Raw genomic sequence first — 18,987 nt, forward strand, 5'->3', positions numbered from 1 at the left:
TAAAATATGGGACAATTTCCTAAATGCGAAAACCCGCGTGTTGGTTAAATTAGTTTATTATAGCGCTGTTGCCAAAGGAGGAATATTCCTGGAAATTAATTTTATTTCCACCATCCTCGATGAAAAAACAATATCGTGATAAAAAGTTTGTGTTTGTGGTTTATTTTATGTATATTTGTGTTGTTCATATCTTGTTAGTGTACTTGTCATGTTTCCATTTTCGTGTATGTAGTATTGCTTTTGTTCGGTTTATGTTTTGTTTTGTGAAAGTCTTCAGAATTCATTCTTATGTTTCATGATGTGTCATTCCGATCTGTACAAAACAGTGATACGATGTGTTTGTGAGCGATTTGAAATTTACTCTACATTTCACGAATCGTGATGTTAATCTAATTGTTTACCTTAGATCAACATGCGTTGATATTCGGAAGTTTTGTTGCGAAAATCAGTTAGGCTTGGAAAATAAGATACATTGTTGATTATGCATACTTACGAGAGTATTGTAAAAAACAACTTCATCTGATACTTCATAAAACATCTGCCCCAAACACCCTGCTCGATTGCTCGATCTTTTGTGCACTTTCACAACCCGTCAAATATGCAAACAACCGCACAAACCAGTGTGTAGCATCGGTATTACCATTTTTACCTCCTGGTTCTATCTCCTGTCCGTGCTCTCTTCTATGCGTCAAGTTATTTCCTACCCAAAGAAAAAAAAATCGAATCCGTCATTCCTCTTTCTGTGAATGTTTCGTTTTGCGACATGTCCTTGTCATTTCCCGTCTCATGCCCTTAACAACTTCATTTAAGAATTCACAACATCCGACAGCTAATCATGAATCCGCTCTACGTGTTGTGTCATATTTTTGATAAATCTTTTGCGCCACTGCTTTTCAAAACGAGTTGTTCGAAATTCGGAAAACTCCCAACCAAATTGTACTTGCTTACAAATCATGAAATGAAACACGAACAACCATCTGAACACAACGCTCAACAAACGATCATCCCTTCCAACTCCTTCACTCTTGATCAGCAGTAGCCGAGGATGTGCAAGAAATCATTCAGCAAGCCATCAAAGATCATGACACGCATGACGAAGACGAGGAGGAAGACGCTCCGGTGGCGGTGGGTGCGGTTGGCAGCGATTCGGCTATCAGTGATCGCGAGGAAGATTCCGAAGGATTCGAGCTGGACCTCGAGACGGACAAGAGCGGCAAAGTGAAGACGATCAAGAAACACTCAAAAGTGAACATAAAAATTAACAAAACTGTCGCACAACGTCCGACTGTGGGAGACATCGAATGGGAAGCGCCCGGATCGGAATGCCCGCGGCAGCCACAAATAGAGATTTCGTCAGTAAACTTGGAGGACGTTTCGAACGATCGGCGGTACAGCTTGGATCACATTGATCCGATTGCTGAAGGACTGACTACGGGCGTTAACGCGCGTGCTTACGAGAAGTCTCTCTCCACACCGGGCGAAACTGAACAGAAAAAGTCCGAACAGATCGTTATCATCTCGTCCGATAACAACATCTCGGAGGTGCCGGCCGACTACTCGGGTGACATTGACGAGTTCATTTTCGTGCAAACGTCGCCGGAAAACTTTGCCAAGATGGAGAAAGAACAAGCCGCTGGTGGCGTTGTGACGGATGAGGACGACAACAGCAATTTAGTGATCATTACAGAGGAGCACTATGACTATGAACTTACGAGCGATGACGATCGACGCTCGTCCAGTGTGCTGGAGGATCCTTCTCCGCCCGAGGAGAAAGATCTCGAAGGATACACAGTTGCGCCGTCTTCGGATTCCAGGCCAGAAGCTCAAAAGCGCTTTATTGTCGGTGGTAGCAGTAGTTCGGAAAGCGACGAAGAAGCCCACCAGCGACAGCACCATCATCAGTCCGGATCGACATCGCTTGGAAGGCGCACGATGCGAACTAAAACCGTTCCTACGGGTCTGACCATTACCGAGGACGAAACGGTCGTGCTGAAAGGCGATCTGACAAACCAGACCAGTACCACCAGTCCCGCGATAACCGTCTGTCAGCCGACACCGCCACCGGTGCAGCCACCCTCTAGTAGTACCAGCAACAACTTCTCCATCCGCACAGGACCGGGATCATCGAGCGGGTCAGACGTCGCCCTGCACGAAACGGCGGGCGAGCTGAGCGATGACGATGAAACAGGTAAATGGCGCTCCCAGCTCAATCCCACTCTTCTCTCTAGTCCCTGGCTGTTCATTTAAGCGCTTTTAACTACTACCAACACCTGTCACTTCCCATCCTCCCGCCCATCCTTAGCCGTCCTGTTCTTTTGTATCACATTTCTACCCTGTAACAATCCAAGAACGTTACACACCAACGAACCTATCTTCATTGTTTCCATCCTCCATTCCATTCCTACCACCCACATTCAGTTTCGAAGGCTCTTTTATTTATTTGTACACCTACTCATTAGCGCTCATCCGTTTCCGTTTGTTAACTTGTCTCAAGCGCGTTATATGGTGTTGTAAAGATGTATGTGCTAGCGCTTCCCGTGAATGGATCATGTTTTGGCAAGTTCCTTAACGTTGGACGGGAGATTTCGAAATTATTTCCCCGTTGTATCACAACGGCCCTATTTGAGTAAACTTGAGAAAGTATAATCGCTAATCACACATACACTTCACTTTATCATACCTTCGACAAGACACTATTACCACAAATTGCTTGCTAACCCTCCCAAGCAGGGGCTAGTAAAGGATGCATTTTTTAGCCAGGACGCTTATCCGAAGCGTCTCATGGGCATTGCAAACCAAATTTGCTTGAATTGAAAGCTTTCTGTAGTAGTAGCATTAGATTTTATTTACCTGTTTTGTTTACGTATCACTTGACGTCTGTTCCCCCCCCGCTGCTAGGTTGTTACGTGAAACGTGTTAGTCTATGTATGATTTAACAATCACTTCATCAATAATTCAGGGTTGTTGTACATCGTGTTGAATGGCACAGGAATTCAATAACTGCTAACCCCTCAACATAGTTTTCAAACATTAAGATCGCTTTTTGGTGATGGTTGAATTAGGTGAACAACGCAAACTCTAATACTGGAAATCCCAGTCCCTGTCTAGAAAAACACAAAAACACAAACTTTGAAGTAGGATTAAAACTGATAGTTTAAAGGTTTGATGTATCCTTCATGTCAGGAAAATCATCGATTGCTCCAAATTATGCATCAGACCCTGTCGAGGTGTACCTTTCTTTTTTATTCCCTTTTCCATTGTTTCTTATCTGCTGCTGCTTCATCGGAAAAAAACGTGCTCAAAATCTCTATCTTCCAAATTGTTTTATCCTCAATTTTCCCATCCCAAGGTAAAGTCAGCAGCAATGCCGCGGTGGCCAATAGTGGTCAAACCGGTACGGTTGAACAGAAAGCGGAGACTTGTTTAGCAGAGGAATCGCATCCTTCTTTCTCTGTTACCACCTCGGGTGTGGCGGTGATCGTAACCCAAGTATCCAACGATCTGATCGAAGACGAAGAGCCTCCGCTGGTAGCGGAGGAGGACAATGATGATGTGTTGATCGATTTTGGTGGAGGAGACAAACCGAACGATTCTGGCGTCGATAACACTGTCGATAATCGTGCCACTGGCACTGGTGGTGGCTCTGTACTTGTTCAAGCAGGATCGGACCTAGCAGAAGACAGTACAGAAATTAGTATGTAGCGATCTTACTACCTATAATAGTCCTTCTTTGCTACTGTGTCCGACGCTTTCTACTGTCACTATCTGCAGCTCCTTGTGTACTTTACGATGTTTAGCACTTCTTCAATGTCGACTTTTATCCCTCTATTTCTATCCAACTGTCTTTTGACCTCTCTCTCTCTCTCTCTTAAACAGTTCGATAGCTTTTTGTTGTTTTTGTTTATATTATTTTACTACGATGTATGAGTTACTGTTTATATATTGTTTTATAATTTATTTCGTTTATTTCGGTTCAAACTTTCGTTTCGATTTTCTTTGTTTACGTCTTGTTTGTTACTCCCAAAAACTACCAAAGCGTTTATGCAAACTGTTTCTTCACCTTTCTTTTTCTCCCTAACTAAAACTCTTTCCTGTGTAAACTAATAACATGCAGTTCTGAAACTAAATTGTTAATTGCTAGTAGTACCAGTTTATTAATCAACATCAAGCTTGTTTAGCGAAACATGAACACTAATGCTAAGCGTTATACATGTTTTTCTTTGCGCAACTGAAAACATGCATGCATGGTATTTGATGTTTTAATGATTTTGGCAAGTAACATTACCTCAAAAAATACTGTAGACTAATTGTACTGATTCGAGACGATTGGTGGTTTGAGTATTTCAAATTCGTTTAATGACATTGTATGTTTCTGTAGATAATTAAGGTAACGAACAGTAGCTAACAATGTGTATAATATTATTCACACTTACAGGAAAAGTAACGCATGATATAAACTGAAAACTGAAACTATGCATGCGTTTGAAATGACAACTCACAAAAAAAGTATTTTACAAAACAAATCCTTTTTTTCTATACGATACATTTGCCCCTTGGTTCAATGCTGATCGTTGGTGCTGCAAAATGATACTATTTCTACTAAAGCAACTTTCTATTTCCATGATTGGTGTAAGCCGACGTGATGGGTGTAGTGTTTCTTAACATTTGTTTCCCTTACAACATTTCAGAAAACTATCTTGTTCAGAACAATGATCAGATGACAGGAATGGAGCCAACCGAACCGCCAATGGAGTCCGCAACTCCGCTGAACGATGGTTCCACTCGAACCGAAACAAATACTATCGTTGACGAATCGGATGATGGGTATGTTTGAAAAGAACAGCACAACGATTATGAAAAAGCGCCTTATGACAATTGTTTCATTGTTCCCCACAGAACTGTTCGTACTACGATTATCACTACAACGACTACGCTGAGTACGACCGGCGACGATATACCGGAGGATTTGGAAGAACAGCTACTGAAACAGCTGCGCGATCAGCAGCTGTTGCAGGAAACCCAGCAGCTGCAGCAGAACCAGCCACAGTCAAACGCACAGGAAGGCAATCAGGTGGTCACAATAACTACAACTACTGCGGAGGAGGATCCGGACACGGGTGTAGAAACGACGTCCACCTCGACCACACGAACCACAACGACGACTAAAACGATCACGCTGACTCCGGACGGAGATTTCCCCGAGGATGAATTGCTGCAAAAGATCACAACGACCACGACGCACACCTCCCAGCAGAATATACCCGAAATGGTAAAGGAAACCACCGTCACCGTAACGGAAATGGTGGACGGCCGGACGCTAGACGGTGCTGCCAAAGCACTCAACAACATAGTCGACGACTTTATGAACCACGAGCGGAAAAACTAAAATGTGCGATTTGATAGTTTTAAACGTTATTATGAAGCACCATCACGAAGAATTGTCGTGCAGCCAAGTCATGTTTCGACACCCAGGTTGAAGGCACAACATCCGTAGGGTACGATGAAATGCGAAATGAACCTTTCTATATTGCACTCACGAGGAGGTCTTTGCGCACAAGCTACAAACTGTTGTAATCTACGAAGGTAGAGGTAAAGGTTTTTTTATTTACTTGTGCCTATAAAGTATCTCGCACACCCTAGCAGCCAGGAGTGGTGCTCTTTTGAGTTCACCTGAAGGACGGGCTTTTTTCTAGTGCCTGTATAAGTTTTTTTTTTATTACTAGCGTGTGATCGCAATGACAACGAAAAGCTTACAACAAAGATGCGTGTGCATGTTGATGCTCTCGCTTAGCAGCGATCGATGCAGATGCAGCAAATGTGTTTGTCCCTGGACCATTCAACTCTTTCTACAAGAAATAGGAGTTGTAAAATCGCAATCATATATAAACTGGTCCCCGGTACTACTTATCTTTGCGTCATACGGCATTAGCTAATGTAGTGTGTGTGTGTGCAGTATTTTTTTTCTTTATAAAAAATCACTTCGCACATAATATGAGCCCGATCATCATCGTGATGCTAGATGGCAGCGAAGGTGTGAGGACAAAATCAGAACTAAAAATCCATGGAATTAAGCTTAACGTACAAAATTGTCATGCAAAATATCATTGAGATCCCGAACTATAAAGTTTCACTATATTTAATGAAATCGTCGCAAAACAACAAAACATGAAAATACAAAACTCTAGTTAGTCGTGCACACGTAGATGCAGAGCAAAACAGCAAAATTCTTCGAGCCGTATATTCATATACATATTTATCTTAGATGTAAGGAATACCAGTTACAGCACGTAATGCAAACGAAATCAGTAGCTGTACGGCTATGGATGTAAGAAAATGACACATCAAACTGTTTTCTGAGTCACAGTTTCACTGACCATAGATGCAAGCATGAAACGCAAACAACAACGCTTGGGCATTGATGAGCATAAAAGTAAGCAAAAATTCGCATAATTGGAACCATTAGACAGCATTACAAATCGTAGCACAATATTAATTGATGCCGAAATTTAGGGTCCCAATGCATAGGCAAATCGAAAAGCTTCTCATAAAAAAGCAAAATCAAACTATTTATCGATTGATGGTAGCAAATCGTACAAAAAAAAAAACAATAATATTCTCGCTTTGCTTATCGTACCCAACTAAGCCAGGTCAAATGAGTGCAGACAGCCGATTTTGAAGTTATTTGTATTTGTTTATCCTATTTGTTTTGGGAATAATCATTCGTGCTCTGTTCAGTCGTATCAATTGTTACGCTACCGCCCTTCTAATCCCATTTTTTTTACCAGTGATTTCAAATTGATGGCAACCGCCGGGGCAATCAAATAGTTTTGCTTTTATTTGTAAAGATTTATTGTGTAAGATTACTGTTTTGTTGTATTGATTTATGTATAATTTTATTGCTTTGTGAAAATCAAACACTATTTTGCTTCACGTACTAATGTTATTCAATTTGTATCATCAACATCAGCATAAACTTTAAATGGCAGCTCAAGTTGCGGAAACCGATTGATTGTGAGTGATGCGTTAGTTTTAATCGAATGAAGCTATTTATTAATTCGCTGCGATATATATTACACAAACTCATCGCTTTGTGAAAAGTATGAAAGTATGTTGGCCAATTGCAATGAAAGCAGCGAAGAAAAAAGTGAACTGTTCGGCAGAAAAAGATTTGACAAAGCGTGTGTAGTTTTTAAAACAAGTAGAACGATGAAATCCAAAACATAAAGAACAAATGAAACGATCAAGTTTATTGAGAAAAAAAAATGGGAGAATCAAAACAAAGGATTAATGAAATGAAAGTACGATACTATATTTTTTAAATTGTGTATAGAGTTTATTTACAAACAATTGCAGACAAATGCGCAAACAAAGGCAAATGAGAAATAAGCTTAATGAAATAAAACACTGCACTTGATTGATCGTGCGATCAAACTACATGTGTGCTAAATAGCCGACAAACCGTATCTGTTTTGCATTACACACATAAATGCACCCGAGTGAACGCGCGTCAAAAACGTACATATAATCGATTGGTTGCTGTACGTTATGATGCTAAAGGATGCTCCCAAAATCCTAGCTGCATTAGAAAATATCATTTGAAAAGGAAAACCTTGTGACCTAAACACGAACTCATGATTACGAAATATATTCAATCAATCACCTGACTTGAAAGTCTTTTACTTTGCCGTAGTATTATTGGTTGTGATGGTGGTTGCGTTTCAATACACATTCTACTAATTGAACTAATGGTAGCTAGAAAACTATATTTTTTTAGGAAGCTGCCGCAACTAATATTCCGATGAATGTTACCGTAACTATTCTAATTTCAATATTGAAACTCTGCCTTAATGTCCGCCTGTTTATAATTTCAGCGTTCTTTGAACATATTTAATCAATCCAATTTATACACGAATTCAAAATTGATTAATCTGCGTGCTGAACGGTTAAACGGTTTATTGTACTAAATTTTTAAAGGCGAATCATATACAAACCTTGGGCGCAGGCCAAAAACCGGATTTCGTGAGCTCGCCAACGCTTCAAATCGGTGCGATTTTCCCTCGCTGGCGATTGTTTTTGTAAGTCGTTGTGCGGGTTTTTGAGTATTAAGATGGATTGTGTTGGACGGCAAAATTAAATGACCAAAAAATAAATACATTCCACCACCTCCCTCCTCCCCCTTAATTGATCCTACATTTCATGTGTGTGTGCCATATTAGCATCTGCACTCCGCCGTCTCACTTGCTCATACATGTGCCGGTATGCGGTATTCGGTTTAGGCCTTTAAATTAATTATTTGATGTAATTCTGACTGACTTTAACAGTTTCAAAACTGTTTGAAATGGTTTTTTACTTTCGATCAATAGGGAAATTATTTATCATTTGACAACCCAAGCGCCACAGATCAAACGTAAATGACTGGAAACTCGAATATCCATAGAAAAAAAAACGAAAGCTCCAAAGCTTCGTTGCTTTGCTCAATAGATGGCGTATTACAACTCATCATTATATTGCTGTCCTTTTCTTGCAATGTGTTTTGACAAGTTTCATCTAATCATGACCTATATATCCTTCTAACTTTCCGAGCAAAAAACTATATGAATGGTCGTGTGGTCAGATACAGCAATTATCCGCAATACGCGATGCTCGATATACGCGAGTTCGCTGTACGCGATTCCTCATAATGTGACAGCTCCATATGTTTTTTCGAAATATATTTATATTTTGAAATATTTTACGCTCTTTTTTAATTTTTAATGTTCAAAAAACCATGTTGCATCAAAATTTTGGAAAAGATACCTGTTTTTCAATTTAAATATTTAATTCAAAATTCTTTTTCGGTATTTTTCGACCCCTGAACCGGTACTATAAACTCTTTTTGCATTGGAATACACTATACGTGAAAACCCGAGATACGCTATTGCACTTGGTCCCGTACGATAGCGTATATCGGATAATGACTGTATATGGGTATCAACACTATCAAAGATTTTTCAAATTTTGCTCCTGCACAAATGGTTCACATTGGAGTTTAGTATTTAAACAATCGTATCGCCGTTCTAGTTCTAGCGAAGCAAAACTTCAATGCGAAACCATATAACAGAACAGTGGGAAGTTCTCATAGTGAGGAAAGCGCTCCACTGGTTGAGTACAACCCACCAACAGATGGCGCCACCAGCTTTTTTGATATTTTTAGAATGCTTCAGTCGTTTACCGCCTGCTAAACAAAGTATTTCTATATTCCTTTAGGCCCGTGTCTGTGCTCCATCGCATGCGATTTTATCGCACGTGCTGTCAAACGCTTTTTCGTATAATATTGCGATTATTTGGATGATTTTAATAATATAACGAATATGAAAAATTAAGTTGAGATTGTTCCTACAAAACACCACACATTTAGTTTGACAGATAAAATCGGATGCGGCGTCCGACGAAATCAAATTTTTTTGATTCCGTCGTACGACGAAATCGCACGTCCGATGTTATCTGTCAAATCTCATATAAAATTTTGACAGGCATTCCGATAAAATCGCATCTGATGGAGCACAGTCACCCCAAGTGCCACAAATCCACTAAACGACCACTAAACGGCTTCTAAACGACTCAAGTTCTCTACCTAAACGGAATATAGAAAGACTTCGTTTAGCAGACGGCAAACGACTCATGCATTCTAAAAATAGCGAAAAAGCTGGTGGCGCTCTCTGTTGGTGGGATACCCCAACCAGTTGAGCTTCATCGCTTGGAGGAAAGCTTTCTCATTTCCTCTGTACTGTTGTATGGTTTCGCATTGAAGTTATGCATCACTAGAACTAGAACGGCGATACGATTGTTTAAATGCTAAACTCCAACGGAAATCACCAGCACTGAAGCAAGTGAGATTTGAGTAATGGTCATTGGTGTTGATACCCACGTATCTGACCACACGACCATTCATATAGATTTTTGCTCAGAAAGTTAGAAGGCTATATAGGTCATGATAAGATGAAACTTGCAAGAAAAACACATTGCAAGAAAAGGATAGCAATATAATGATGAGTTGTAATACGCCATCTATTGATCAAAGCAATGAAGCTGTGGAGCTTTCATTTTTTTTTTCTATGGATATTCAATTTTCCAGTCATTTAAGCTTAATCTGTGGCGCTTGGGACGGGCCTTAGGCAGAGAGCTTGAGTCGTTTAGAGCGAGTCCATGTGCGCGAAAGAGATGGTACGACAAATCGAGCGAGAACATACACTCCTCGGTATATGATGCGCGTAGATTGTCACCAACGCAACGAAAGGCTTATGGACAAAGGTTGACGAAGTGTTTGGAGTGAAATGGGAGAAGGCGGCACAGAAGCTCATCTCGAAACGAGCACTGTAAGCAAGTAAAGGACGGCTAGAGAAAATAAGCGAGATGCAGCAATGTTTGAACGTCAAAAACCCTCGCCTTGCCCAACGGGATTCAATTTTTTGACGGCTCCAGGGTAGCTGTTGGGGGCTTCGAGTTGGCATCTTTTGCGGTGTTTGTTATGATTTTGTGTAGAGTAGAAAATAAAAGTTTGTATTCGTTCTTTCAATGTTTACCATCACTGACTATGATTATGATTGCACGAAAAAGTGTCGTCTAGTGAGACATGGTAACGCCATCACGGCGGCCCTTACCAAGCGCGCTGTTTCGGACGAGTTGCTGGCTGCATACATCGCCAAAACATGTCGCAACTTTACCCACGTCCTCGACGAATATGGTCGGTCGGCACTGCATATGGCCGCATCGGTCGGTCGTTCGGCCATCGTCGAATGGTTAATAAACCAGGTAGGATAGCAATAACAAGCAACCTGAGAGCAGAATGTTTACACACGCCCTGTGGAATTGTGTTTCAGGGAGCCAGTATAACGCAAAAGGATCTAGAGTCCGGTCATACGCCGCTGCACCGTGCCATGTACTATGGCAACGTCGGAGCGGCTGTTGCGCTTGTTAAGCATGGTGCGGCACTCGATGCGCCGGATGAAGACTTCGTTAATCCGATGCAGCTGTGCAGCAATGTGTCTGAGCAGCGGGCTAGCAAGGACGGTTGTGAGCGTATTGCAATCGGATCCGAGCTGATGATCTGGGGACAGAACAAAAATTACAACCTAGGCATTGGAAACGCACAGGATAAAGGCAATCCCGAGAGCATGGAGTACTTCCGCAAAACGCGTACCACCATCCGGAAGCTAGAGATCAGCTCGTACCATAGCGTGTTTTTGACACACAAAATGGGAGAGTTGTATGCCGCAGGTCATGGCGTCGGAGGACGGCTGGGTCTAGGAATGGAGGACACCATCGCCTACCCGATGAAGGTTCCGGTGCCGCTGAGAGATAACGAGCGTATTACGGACATTGCCGCGGCGAAGCATCATACCCTCATCTTGACAGATAATAATCACGTAGGGGCTTGCACGCAGATTTGCGATTGGATCTAAGCAGAAGAAGAAAAAAACGTTGAAGTTTTCATTCCCGCATTGCAGATTTATTCTTGTGGCGAGAACAAGCACTGCCAACTGGGACTAAAGCCACCGCCAGCAAATCTGCTTAGCTTCAAGGAGATTACGGGTCATTCCAGCTTATCGTAAGTTCACCCATTACATCGGCAATTTTGCAGTAGAACTTAAACCTGGTGGCTTGACATTTACATCTTTACAGAGGGAAAACAATCAAGCGTGTCATTGCGATGGACTACCATTCGATCGCCGTCCTGGAGGCGGACATTTATGTGTGGGGTCTTAACGGCGGCCAGTTTGGCTTGAAGCGAGATTCTCGCAGTGACATGATCGTGCTGCCGAAACCGATCCCGCTAATACCGGAGGGAACGATGCTCAAGGATGATGGTAGCGCCATAAAGCGTGACACCACCATCAAGCTGATCGAGTCAAGCAATGGAGCCATCGTTGTGTATACGATGAAAAACTTTCTGCACATTTTCAGTGGCTTCAAGGTGAAAACCTACAAAAAGCCCTTGTAAGTGTGTTTGTGGTGCGGCGGAAATGCTTTTTGCATATTATTTTTCTGATCATTTCCTTTATCGATCGTTTCTAGAATGGAGAAAATAGAATGCCTTTCGGTGGCGGGTGGCGAGCTGCAAACCGAACAGGAGGACGTTGTGAAACGTTCAGGGGATCTGCGTGTGCTAGTCTTTACAACGTCCCGTAACATCTACATCTGGTACGAGGATTGCCAACAGTTTGTGCGGTGCGTGCTTGCCCAGTCGCGCAATCTGGAGGTGGAAAAGATTCGCTGGTGCTCACAGAACGCCCTGGTGCTGCTGCTTGGCAATCTGTACCAGGGCATCATCACCAACAAGCTGCCCCGTTCGGCAAAGCACCAGTTCAGCGAGTTCAAGGAAACGTGCACACGCAAGGAGCTGTGCGAAACAATGCAAAGCCGCATAGAGCTTCGGCGCATACGCAATTTGTGCAACGTGGTGGATTTTGCTTGCGATGCGGATGGTGAGAACTACGCCGCATTGGTGGAGAATACGCGACGCTGCTTTTGCGTGCCGGAGTTGGTAGAATCGAACTACGATTACGGCACATTGTTAGCCGACACCACCGAAATGGACGGTGTGCACGATGTGGTGTTCTACGTCGAAGGTGAACCGTTTCCGAGCCACCGTTTCATTCTGTATCATCGATCGGAAGCGCTGCGTACACTGTTGCAGCAGCACCCAGCACAGAAAGAATACGATCTACAGGACTACGGGTTCGCTGGTATGACGACGGGAGCGTTTCGACTAATCATGCGTTATCTTTACACCAATCAACTTATCGCACGGGCGGACGTCGAACGATTACTGATAAAACCGGGCACAGATCCGACCGCGGTACGAACTTCTGAACTAAGCGGCATGTGTCGCAAACTAAAGGAACAGTTCGACAAGCTCCAACTGGATGTCTTATCACAATCGGTTAAAACGTGAGTATAAATGATGATAACGCCGCGAACTGTTTTCAACTCGCCATTGTATACGTGCTTTCAGCTTACAAGTAGAGCCTCCTATCGAACCGTTTCCGAAGCTACGGCACGATTCCTACCCGGAGCTGTACGACATTGCCATTGAGCTGCAGGACGACAAGAAGCTTCGTGCGCACAAATGCGTGTTGGTCGCACGGCTCGACTATTTCAACATGATGTTTGCCCACAGCTGGATGGAAAAGCGCACAACGGTCGACCTGCGGACGGTGCCGCGTGAGTATATGGACGTTATCGTACCCTTCCTGTACGATAATGATTATGGGCGCGTTCGAAGGCAACGTTACTCGGAGAATTTTATTCTGAGCATGATCATCATTTGCGATCAGTTTCTGATCGAAGAGCTTAAAAGCATTTTCGAGACGATCCTCGGCCAACGTGTGCACCTGCGCAACGTGGGCGAATTGCTCGAGTTTGCCTACCAGTACAACTGCGAAGTGCTAAAGAGCGTGTGTATGCAGTATGTCAGTGTAAACTTTGCCCGGCTGCTCGAGTGGCATTTACTGGACGGGCTAGATCCCACCATGCTGGCACAGATCGATCGGTTTTATAAGGAATTCTTCCGCCTGTCCGATTGCCGTACGATCACTCCCTTTGCGGATGCGATAGGTGACGAGGAGCTGGAACAGTTTGTGAGCGACTTCCGGATCGATCTCGAACAGAAGGCGACAGACCACCCACCGAATGCGTCCGAACGCTCCACCAAACTAACTCCGAAAGGTAAACAGAACAATATGCCCGCTCTCTCGAAGCTGCAGCGCGAGAAAAGAAACTATGAAAAGGAAGCGATGGCGTACCTGGAACGGTTGGTGCTGGAAGAAGCCGCTGCCGTGAAGGAACGAAAGACTTCGGCCAGCAAGACAACCAACAACGCTTCTTCCATCTACAGTCCACCCTCGTACAAGGACGATAAATCTCCCGATCGCCCAGTGCCGGAGGAACGGTCGGCGAACAAATCGTGGCAAACGGTGTCGGCCGATGCGAAACGGAAAGCTGCCCTTACTGCCGCCCTGCGTGCGAACGAACTTATGAAGGAGGAAGCGAAACAGCCGGCTAACGAAAGCTTCGCCAGCCTTCGAACGGTGCTGGAGCGTAGTCCTACAGCTCCGCAGCTGATACCGGTCCGGTCGCCCGATGAAGGGTACGAATCGGCTAGCAACGTGCCGCGAGCGACTACACTCAATCTGAGTGACTTTACCCTTCAAAACGGGCGATTGTCGCAAAAGCAGCGCAAGCGACTCAATTCGGAAAAGTCCAGGTTGGCCAAATCGGCCAGCCAGGAGGCAAACGGACAACCGCAAACGCCTGAAATGCCAGTAGTGAACCCGTGGAAAAATGTCACGAGTCCACCGGCAGCGGATCTGTTTAAATCCGGTGCCGATCCAGTCCTGGGTTCCGATACGGCATTATCCGCCCGTAGACAGCGGAAGAGCAGCACAAACGAGCAGAGCAAAGCTGTCGGATTGCAGCAGCCGGACGACGACATGTTTCCTGCAATTAATTCGACGGAAGACCAAACCACCGGTACAACGGCCGTTAGCGTGCATCCTCAGCGGCAGCGCAGCTCTCGGTACGGCGAGGGAGAGACCGATTTTAACGTGATTCTAGAAGACGAACGACGGCAAAAGCGCTACTTTGAGAAGATCAAATCGAAGTCCCTCGTTGATACGCAAATCGAGGAGCAGGCTATCGAAGAGCTGCGCGCATTCTACAACGTGGACCATGTGTTCGATGAAACCATCACTATCGAACGCTATCGACCGCCGTTGTTGGAGAATGGGCCGAACTTAGCGGTGTGGCAATATCGGTAAAGTTACCGGGGGGTGACGGGGTATCACCCAACCATGATGCTATGAGCTCACTTGCAAAACCTGTATTTTGATATCAGGGGGTTTCTACTGTAATTTTCTGTGTATTTATGTGAATAGAGTGACATTATGCGCAGCATCAAAGTAAATTTGTTCGTATATTTAAGGTTGGAAAGAAATGGGCGAGTAGCGTCTATTCCCGACGCGGTAGTGCGTCAAATCGATACTATTTTCTGCAAGAATTGTCTAAAGCAAAATAAATTAATATTTTGCTAAAAAAAATTACAGAAACAGTATAAAAGACACGGTATATTTCAGCATGAATCGTGTTACTCAGATAATCAAATAAATAACATTAAATCAAAATAACCATTTAAAAATGATATTCGATTTACGCGTATGTCTTAGGAATACATAAACCGCGTAAATTGAAAATAGACTGTACTAGTTAATTAGACCCGGTTACAGAGCTAAGAAACGTAATTCCGAAGTGCTCCATCAATCTAATGGGCATCGCAAGAGAAACCGATTCCTCTACCCATACTGCTGATGAAACTGATCATGATCCCAACCCGTTTTGAAACTGATGCTGACCCCATACCGGTACTGGGACCGAACTCATCCTGAAACTAAGTCCTCAAGCTGGTACTGAACCCATATTAGACTCACAAAACCCGTAGCGGTCTGTTAACGGAATACAGTCTGAACTCACTGGTTGAACTTCGATTCCCTTCCAACTATTGAATATGTACTTTTTAGTTGGCACGTTTTTCCATAACGTTCCATTCCATTGCCGATGGAGAGCTAAAATTTTGAGTTATCGTTATCAGTCTTTGAGGCGGTTTCCAATGACCGATCGATGACGACCGATAGTTCATTCTGTGCAATGATTCACCGATGAACAGGTTTTTGGTTCATTTTTAGCCTAAATTTGTCCACTGGGAGACCGTTGAAATTCATTTTTGTTCATTTCAGAGTTATTATAGTTCATTTTTGTTCATTTTTTATTCATTTCATGATTTTTTTGTTTCCTGGATCGTGTTATACATATAACTGAAGTTCATCGCAAACTATCGATCATCATCGATCGTTGGTCAGAAAGGGTCTCTACGTATCGCGAATGTTAACGATAATGATAACGTGTACGAAACGAATTCGACAGCAAGACTTGCAGCACTGGTGAAGTAACAGGTTGTTAAACCTTAAACATAGATCAATATAAATAACAATACAGAAAGAAAGTCCAACTTCTTGTTATTTTCTCGTTTTTGTTCCGTTGTCTTTATTGTTGAAATCAATGTTTTATATGCGTTTTGCTCTTTCTCTCCTTCCTCTTTCATCGTTTCTTTACCGTTGTTGTTCTTGTTGTTGATGTGTGTCGCCGTGTGTGGTTGGATTAATTATGTTTTAAGTGTGTTGTTGTTTGCATTTCTAGCTTGCATGCTGCTTTGATTTGTTTTCTTCTCCTACTTCTTTGTTAAATGTGTTTTGTGTGTGTTTTAATTATGTTCTTTCAGATTATTTGCTCCTTCTCAAATAGGGTGCGCTAATAGCGGCGACCGAGACTTTTCAAACCTTTTTTCTTCCCTTTCTTCATCCTCTGCTGTGTTGTTATCGGAGTTTCAGCTCAGTGCATTGACGCTACGATATTCATAAGCGATCACACCCCTCACCTTTTTATATTTACTTGTTTGTTTTTTTTTTTTAATTTGCAAATCTTATACTGTTTTAACTGGTGCTTTTCACAAGGTTTTATGTTTAACCAGTTGATGCGCGACAGCTGCGCATGTATCTTTATAGTGATTCTAGCTAACACTTCCGCTGCTGCTACGTCTGTTTGCTTTATATATGCTAGTTGTGTGTTTTTATGCTTGCGTGTAACATTGTGCCTTGTTCGCTTGCATCTGTTTCACTGCATTTTTTTTCTTCTTTTGTTGAGTATTATTGTTTTTGCTGTAGCTGTGTTATGTGTGTTATTGTTTATCCATCTTTCCATTGCCATTTACCATTCCTCCATCATTCCATTGAACCACACCACTTCGCGGACGTTTCGCTTCTCGAGAGGCCGTGTGCACGACCACACCGAGATGATATAAGTTTGCTAATGCGTGTTTAATTATAAAAATATAACATTTTTAGACAAATGTTGTAATCAATCCCTTTCGGACGATATATTGTTCTGCTCTGTACTCTTTTTCTTAAATGAAAGAAGAGAAACGAACATATCATTCTTTCCAACTTATTTGTGAGCATGTTGAGTGAAATATTTAATTTCTTTGCTTGGTGGAAAATAAGACGCAAAAGCAGATATTTCCCTCACATCACCAGTGAATATAGTAGCGATGTAAAGCGCACTGCCCATTGAAACGTTGCGATGAAGGTGGCCAATTTTAAAAGAAGTTCAACCGGTAAACGCAACCACTTTCCACTGGTACACGGATGCGTGAGAAAGATTGAAGGAGATTGGCGAGAAAAAGCAAAATATAATAAAAAAAATACATTAATAACTCGTGCCCAAATATATTTAGCACCAGCAGTAGCTCACTAAAGCATTTATTTCCTCACGTCGAAGAACAAAGACGTTTTGTTTTCTTTTTATTTAAAAAAAAACATGCACGAAAAGCTCCTACGCGCACACCAGCAGTAGTTGTAAAGGTAGAGTTAATGTTTAAATATGGTCGTAAATCCGCCAACGGCATTTTGTTTAATTTTTGTTCACTTTCGCTGTTCCTCTCTCTCTCCCTCTCTCTCTCTCTCTTTCTCTGTCTCTCTCTCTCTTTCTCTCTCTCTCTCTCTCTTTCTCTCTCTTTCGCTTTCTTTTTTCTCTCTTTCTCGCTTTTTTTTGCTATATAAGTAGCTGTTGTAGTGCAGCGCAGCAACCAGCCGTTTGATGCAAGCGTGAAGGATAGATTCGGGTCGATCAACGCAGGAATCATACGGTTATGTATCACAAAGACACGCACACAGAAACACATACTTCTCTCCTTTACCCTTTACCCAAGATGCGCTGATTATTATTTTATATTACACAAAAGGCGATTCTCAATCAGATGCACAGTTCTATGCCCTCCCACTCATACACTGTTTTATTATCAGCTAATCCAGCAGCAACGAACAATAAGGGCGAAACTGTTACTAAAATGAAACGTAGAACGCAAGGAAAATTTACAACAAAAAAGCAGCAACAGCAGCAGCAGCCTTTTCTCTTGCAAACTGGGGCAAAAGCGATCTTCTCACTGTTGTGTGCATTTTACGCTCACGACAACAGCAAACCCGAGAGATCCTTTTCCTGTAGCATTTGGTTGTGGCATCATTTCGTTTATGGCAAAGCACTTAACATCAGCAAATACGGTACACTCTTAGCATCCCACACACTCGCTGTTTCCTATCTCATTACTTCCTACTTCCCCACCTCCCCGTTTGCTCGTTTAATACGGTCCTTAATTCCTGTCCTTCTTTACTACTTATCATAACCGGGCACTCTCTCTCCTCTTCCTCACAAAAGCGTAAAGAAACTTGTAAATATATGTATTTTTATATATGTGGGTGTACTTATATATGTGTCAGTATGTGTGTGTGTGTGTATAATAAACTAGAGCAATGTTTTGCGTTCTTCTCTTAACGTTCTTTTGAACTCATGTGCACTTGCATTGTCGAAAGCGGCTCGAAAAGGAGAATCAAAACACGCTCAAGTCGTTAGGATGTAGCGCTCTGTTTAGCTAGCCTGCTTGATGATAGGGCGCGTATGTTTCCTCCCCCTGGTTTGAGTCCACTTGCACTGTTCTCGTGTTTCTCTTGTGTGTTTTTAGTTTTGTTAGAATAAATGTATAAATAGCGGCACAGAGGCGATATATGTATAATGCATTTTGCTTGCTGTTTTTTGCGCTTTCTTCTTCCATTCGATTTGTTTCATTTTCTCTCTCTTTTGTGTAGCATAGATTACGCTGCGTAAGTACGCACCTGTGTTTTGTTGCGCTTTTTAACTATCATTACGTCTTGTTTGCTTCTCTATCCTTTGCACTGCTCTGCATGATCCTGAACCTGTTTAGATAGGCTCGTCTTCATTTGTCATTTCTTTTATTCTCCCACTCCAACAACATTGTTGCCATCGGTCATTCCCATTCCAATCGCTTTCTATTGCCATTGTTTGCAGTGACGAATGTTTTCGTTCTTCCAACTCATTTTGCCAGTG

At 42.6% G+C, this 18,987-nt stretch overlaps 2 protein-coding genes across 9 annotated transcripts in view; both read left to right on the forward strand.

The window, feature by feature from the left end:
* The window catches only part of LOC120958814 (ankyrin-3), a 52,925-nt gene extending 45,261 nt beyond the window's left edge, over nt 1-7,664 (forward strand). For 4 of the 8 annotated variants that reach the window (XM_049609087.1, XM_049609088.1, XM_040381832.2 and 1 more), the window contains 4 exons: nt 1,034-2,188; nt 3,350-3,694; nt 4,689-4,824; nt 4,897-7,664. In XM_049609087.1, the coding sequence (XP_049465044.1) occupies nt 1,034-2,188; nt 3,350-3,694; nt 4,689-4,824; nt 4,897-5,386 (2,126 nt within the window). In that variant the 3' untranslated portion in view covers nt 5,387-7,664. The remainder of the gene's footprint in view (nt 1-1,033; nt 2,189-3,349; nt 3,695-4,688; nt 4,825-4,896) is intronic. The other 4 variants (XM_049609089.1, XM_049609091.1, XM_049609092.1 and 1 more) reach the window with 4 other exon arrangements.
* A 2,644-nt stretch (nt 7,665-10,308) lies between these two features.
* LOC120957160 (inhibitor of Bruton tyrosine kinase) lies at nt 10,309-16,683 on the forward strand. The gene is made up of 6 exons (XM_040379211.2): nt 10,309-10,791; nt 10,860-11,405; nt 11,487-11,587; nt 11,662-11,976; nt 12,055-12,930; nt 12,995-16,683. Exons 1-6 carry the CDS (start codon nt 10,555-10,557, stop codon nt 14,796-14,798), a joined length of 3,879 nt encoding a protein of 1,292 aa, XP_040235145.2. The 5' UTR covers nt 10,309-10,554; the 3' UTR covers nt 14,799-16,683.
* Nucleotides 16,684-18,987: the final 2,304 nt, after the last annotated feature.

This window comes from Anopheles coluzzii, chromosome 3 (assembly GCF_943734685.1).
Source record: "Anopheles coluzzii chromosome 3, AcolN3, whole genome shotgun sequence".
In the NCBI taxonomy this organism is placed as follows: Eukaryota; Metazoa; Arthropoda; class Insecta; order Diptera; family Culicidae; genus Anopheles; species Anopheles coluzzii.

Bases quoted from the DNA above. Each gene is read 5' to 3' on its own strand.
- LOC120957160 (XM_040379211.2), top strand. From the start codon at position 10,555: ATGTTTACCATCACTGACTATGATTATGATTGCACGAAAAAGTGTCGT. The intron at 10,792-10,859 runs GTAGGATAGCAA...ATTGTGTTTCAG, and splicing joins TCGAATGGTTAATAAACCAG to GGAGCCAGTATAACGCAAAA. The intron at 11,406-11,486 runs GTAGGGGCTTGC...CCCGCATTGCAG, and splicing joins TCTTGACAGATAATAATCAC to ATTTATTCTTGTGGCGAGAA.